The 5,548-nt window shown below is 63.8% G+C and overlaps 1 protein-coding gene across 2 annotated transcripts in view; it reads left to right on the forward strand.

Moving 5' to 3' along the window:
- PHF21B (PHD finger protein 21B) overlaps nucleotides 1–5,548 on the forward strand; it is a 104,255-nt gene that overhangs the window by 92,753 nt on the left and 5,954 nt on the right. For both annotated transcript variants that reach the window (XM_006164650.3, XM_006164651.3), the window contains 2 exons: nucleotides 2,170–2,224; nucleotides 4,212–4,234. In XM_006164650.3, the coding sequence (XP_006164712.1) occupies nucleotides 2,170–2,224; nucleotides 4,212–4,234 (78 nt within the window). The remainder of the gene's footprint in view (nucleotides 1–2,169; nucleotides 2,225–4,211; nucleotides 4,235–5,548) is intronic.

The following is a 5,548-nucleotide window of genomic DNA, read 5'->3' on the forward strand; positions in this document are numbered from 1 at the left end:
CTGAGCCTCCCTGCCTGTCCCTCCCAGGAGTGGCACTCTCCCTCCGGGTGTCCTGTCTCGGTCATTTGAGAGGCAGATGTGGCAGTGTCAGCGTCTGTGTGTCTGTCATAGCAGCTGCGCTGGGGCGGGGCTGCCACATGGGCTGTCCTGGCGTATCACCCAGGGCCAGGCAGGGCTGCACCCGGGCTTCTGAGACTACCTCGAGCAGAATCCGCACAACCTCTCCAGAGAGAGGTGAGGTTGGGAGCTGGCTGGCCCCAGCGAGAAGGCCCAGGGGCCCGTTGCTTTCCCTCTCTCCCATCTGGAGCCTCCTCTAGGGAGGCCTGAGGCATCTGCAGTGTTGCCGGCTGAGCCGCTGCCCCAGGGAGGCCCCAGCACAGCTCCCTTTCTCCAGACCCACGGTGTCGGCCTGAGCCCGTGCTGGGCTGCACACGTGCCCACCAGGGGTGGGGCACGGCCAGCTGCCAGGACAGCGCTCCGTCTTTCATGGGTGGCACCCATTCCAGCCAGCTTCCACGTGTCCCCCTGGCCTCTGGTGGGCAGTGTGCAGTGGCCCCTGTCCCCAGGCTCGGAAACCAGTAGACTAGGACATTGAATGTTAACTCCCGAGGCAAGACGTGCCTGCGAGGCAACCCCACCCCACACAAAGCACCGCCCGATGCCGTGGCTCCAGGAGGTGGTCCCCAGAGGCTCGGCCGTGACCAAGACGGTGCCCGGGTCGGAGCACCTTGGTGTCCAGTCGGCAGCTTTCCAGGGAGAGCGAACACAGAGTGAGACCTTCTTGTCAAAATGCTTAAGTTAAAATCCAGGCGTGTTCTCCCCAAGGTCTGCCCTGCGGGGTCCACCAGGGCTTCCGGAGGGGCAGTAGCTGGATCCCTCCTGGGCATAGGGGCCATTTCCTGAGGGTCCCCAAAGCCCGTCTGGAGGAAGAGGAGAGGATGCCAGTCTCGGCCCCAGGGCCAGCCCAGGCCAACTGTCCCAAGTCCACGTCTTGTGAACTTGAACTCCGCTCAGCCCGTCACCTGCTGCGAGCTGACTGAGCTCAGGAGGCGGAGCGAGAGAGCGCTTACAGTCACCCCTCCCTCGGAGGGACAGGAGAGGGAGGACCCCGGGGGAGGCGGGTAGTCCCAGCCTGCAACTGCCCTGTCCGGGAGCCCCCCTGTGAGCGTCCTCTGGCTTTGGCAGCCTGTTCACATGCCCCTCCACTTCTCCCTGGTTTGAGGACCTGTCCCGGGTGCAGATAACACCCGTTCGCCTGCCCTTGGGCCCCCGCACCAGCCCTGTCCCAAGACCTGGGCCGTCTGTAAGGACGTGGTCGAGCTGTCCCCCATGGAAGGGCGACATGTTCTCTGTGGCGAGGCCCGTCCCTTTGACCTGGCACAAGCAAGACTGTTCTCTCTGTGGGCAGGTCTGGGCCATTGTCCCCGGGTCTGTGGGCAGGTCTGGGCCATTGTCCCCGGGTCTGTGGGCAGGTCTGGGCCATTGTCCCCGGGTCTGTGGGCAGGGCTGGGCCACTGTCCCCAGGTCTGTGGCCAGGGCCAGAGACGACCTTGGTAACAACTCAGAGCCTGCAGCCCTAAGGCTCGAATGGACTGGTGGCCCAGAAGAGCTTGCCCACAGACCCTCCCTGACACACCAGCGAGGTGGGTTTCAAGCCCGTCTCGCAGTCCCAGACCCATCTTCCTGCCACCGCCAAAGCCACCTCAAGCCACTAAGGCCGAACCTGTGGCCTACAGTTGCTAAGGCTAGGACAAAGGCTACCCTCCTAGGGTATGCCAGAAACCTCCTCCCACAGGGGAGGCTTCCAGCTGCCACCCAAGAAGGGGAGTTTAGGGAGCCGGCCTCCACACCCTCCTTCACCCACCTGCCTCCCACACCAGCAGAGAGCGGATCCTGGGGATGCTGCGGGGTCGACCTCGTACTGCCTCACCCGCCTTGGTCTTCCACACACCCTGCCTAAGTCAGAGTCCAGGTGGGCCTTCTGGCCCTGCAGGGAGGAGCTACCTGCCCCCTGCACCCTGTGTCCCCATGTGTCTGTCTCGACCTCTGGCAGGGGGTGTCCACCTGGAGACATGCGGGGTGGGGAGCCTTCCTGGGGGCCTGGATGGGGTGGCCCAGCAAGGACAGAGGACAGACTCCAGGCAATGGCTGTGTTTTCTGTCCCTGCAGAGAAAAAGGCTGGCCTCCAACTATCTCCACAGCCCCCTGTTCCTCACAGCAAGAGGTAAGTGCGGCCCAGCGTCTCCTGCCTGGCCCCACCACGGTGGTCACTCCACTCTGCAGCTCCCCAGGCCTGTGCAAACCCTGGCCTCTGCCCTCACAGCTCCTTGGGTGGACCACATTTCCATAGGACAGATGCGGAGACTGAGGCTGTGGCAGGAGTGAAGCCTGGGTCCTGGGGAGGCCCAGGCCAGAGCAGTGTGATCCTGAGCAGAGAACCAGCCGTGAGAGGCGAAGGGCGCCCTGGCAGGCTGTCTGGGTTGGGGACGAAGACCCTGTTTCAGGGAAACCTCATATCCCCATCCCTCCTGGCAGCTTAGGCATGGCCTACCCTGGGGACAGGATCTTGGTTCTTGGTGGTGGCTCAGTTGCCTCCCCTGGGCTGGAGGCTCCCAGCCCTCAGCTGCCCTCGTGGGCCTGCACTGGGCAATGAGAGGCCCAGCTGGTGGGGTCCCGGGCCTTTGGGCCAGCTCAGCCTCTGACAGGCCAGTGACAGGGCAGGCCTCAGGCACCCTCAGACAAACAGACAAACAACAGGGCAAGTTAGCCTTGGGCAGGGCCTGGGCTCCGGCAGTGGGCTGAGGCCTCCTTCAGGTTTGCACAGACCCCTCCTCCCTGCCAGCCTCACCCGGCCCAGCCCCTCGGGGCAGCAAGGGCAGGGCTGATCAGAGCAGCTGCCGGTCCTGGGAGAACAGCACTAAAGGCCGCGATGACTGCCCCTTTGGGGTCGGGTGTGGCCTTCTCCATGTCAGGACACCTCCTGGGCCTTGGTTACCCATCTATAAAAGGGTCCCGAATAGGGCCCTGTGCAAACCCTGGCCTCTGCCCTCACAGCTCCTTGGGTGGACCACATTTCCATAGGACAGATGCGGAGACTGAGGCTGTGGCAGGAGTGAAGCCTGGGTCCTGGGGAGGCCCAGGCCAGAGCAGTGTGATCCTGAGCAGAGAACCAGCCGTGAGAGGCGAAGGGCGCCCTGGCAGGCTGTCTGGGTTGGGGACGAAGACCCTGTTTCAGGGAAACCTCATATCCCCATCCCTCCTGGCAGCTTAGGCATGGCCTACCCTGGGGACAGGATCTTGGTTCTTGGTGGTGGCTCAGTTGCCTCCCCTGGGCTGGAGGCTCCCAGCCCTCAGCTGCCCTCGTGGGCCTGCACTGGGCAATGAGAGGCCCAGCTGGTGGGGTCCCGGGCCTTTGGGCCAGCTCAGCCTCTGACAGGCCAGTGACAGGGCAGGCCTCAGGCACCCTCAGACAAACAGACAAACAAAAGGGGGAGTTAGCCTTGGGCAGGGCCTGGGCTCCGGCAGTGGGCTGAGGCCTCCTTCAGGTTTGCACAGACCCCTCCTCCCTGCCAGCCTCACCCGGCCCAGCCCCTCGGGGCAGCAAGGGCAGGGCTGATCAGAGCAGCTGCCGGTCCTGGGAGAACAGCACTAAAGGCCGCGATGACTGCCCCTTTGGGGTCGGGTGTGGCCTTCTCCATGTCAGGACACCTCCTGGGCCTTGGTTACCCATCTATAAAAGGGTCCCGAATAGGGCCTGCCTCTCGGGCTGGGTGGTGATGCCTGGGGAAGGCCACACCGTGCGCCAGGCCTGCAGGACTGCGGAGGGCGCCTCCACCGACCGAGGGCTGAGCAGAGACCGTGCGACCCCTGAGATGTGGCATGACATCACTTTGGGTTGCACCCAGAAAAGAACCAAAATTAAGTCTCTTTGAGGGGTCAGAGCAGTGGTCCCTCCACTGGGCAGTGCACTGCCATCAGGTTCCTCAGAGAGTTCTGAGGCCACCTGACCGGTTCCCACTGGGGCCTAGTCGCCACCAGGCCAGAGAGACCCTTTCCTGTCATGCCCTGGTGAGAGCCAGGCATCCCTGGGCCCAGGATGCTTCTGTCATGGCCAGGGATGGGGACCCTGGCCCCCAGCCTCATGGATTTGGGTCCTGACCTCATTCTGCTGTCACCCTCTAACCTGTTCTTGCCCTTCTTCCCTGTGCTAGCCAATGAGGACCCCTGCTGGAAGGTACGTGTCCCCTGTCGTCATGGGGTGGGGGCACACTTTCTCAGCCTGGGGAGGCCCCTCCCTGGAGGGCCCAGGGTGCTGACAGCTTTGTGCAGCAAAGTCACTCTCCACCTGCCAGGCAGGCCAGGCCTCAGCACAGGACTGGGCACACGCTTCACTCGGGAGCTCTCGCTGCCAGCGCTGCCCTGATGCAGGGACCTGGGCGCCTCGGAGGCCTGGCCAGAAGCAGCCAGTGCTGGGGGCCAGCCAGCCCTGTCCAAGCCCTGGCCTCTGCTCTCACAGCTCCTGGGAGACCACATTCCCATCCAACAGATGCAGAAACTGAGGCTGTGGCAGGAGTGAAGCCTGGGTCCTGGGGAGGCCCAAACCAGAGCTCTGGGCTGCCCCTCCACCCCCAGCAGTGTGATCCTGAGCAGAGAACCAGTCGTGTGAGGCAAAGGGCGCCCTGGCAGGCCATCTGGCTGGGGACAAGGACACTGTTCCAGGGCAGAGCTGGCCCCCTCTGGTCCCCTGTTGCCCACCTTGTAAGGGGCTGGCCTCAGCAATCCCCAGGGTCTCACCACACACCCACACTTGTGGGCCTGTGAGATCCCCCTGGCTCCTCAGAGTCATGGCTGGTCAGGACCTCAGGGCAGGCAGGGCCTCAGAGCATTTCCTTACGTGGCATTTTCCTTTTCCGAACTCTGCATGCCTGCCTCGCGAGCCTGCGTCAGGGTGGGCCTCGGGCTCAGCCACCTCTGGTTGGGCTGTCTGCAGTGACCTCGCCATGGTGCAGGTTGGTGCTGGAGGGACAGGCATGTTTGTCCACAGAGCCCCTTGTGCCCAGCCAGGGTGGGGATGGGGCTCAGCCCCGCCCCACAGAACCCTCAGTCCTGGAGGGGCCTTGGCATAGAGGCCAGAGCCTCTATGGCTCCACCTCCTGCTCGCTGGGCGGCCTTGGACAAGTGCCTCCTACCCAGGGCCTGTGCACTGAACAAGGTGTAGATGGGTCTTAGAGACCTTTTCTGAAGGTGCTGTCCCAGTATCCAGTGCTCTGTGGATGGGCCACCCTAGAGGAGAGCCCTCAGGCTGGCTCTGCTCTGAAGCTGGAAGGGGCTGCTGGTGGACTCGCAGGAGCAGACTCCACTGGGTGCTGGGAAACTGCTCAGACCCTGAGGGCTGGGAAAGCCTTCTTGCTCACATCAGCCTAGTCTGGAGCACAGCCGGCTGGCTGGAAAGGCGAGGCTCCCTGTTCCTGGCGTGGGTAGGTAGACCCAGGACAGCCAGAGGCTGAGGCCTGCAGAAGGGACGTGGCATGCCGCCCTCTGCTGTGCT

Source organism: Tupaia chinensis, unplaced genomic scaffold, assembly GCF_000334495.1.
Source record: "Tupaia chinensis unplaced genomic scaffold, TupChi_1.0 Scaffold143651_1, whole genome shotgun sequence".
Taxonomy (NCBI): domain Eukaryota; kingdom Metazoa; phylum Chordata; class Mammalia; order Scandentia; family Tupaiidae; genus Tupaia; species Tupaia belangeri.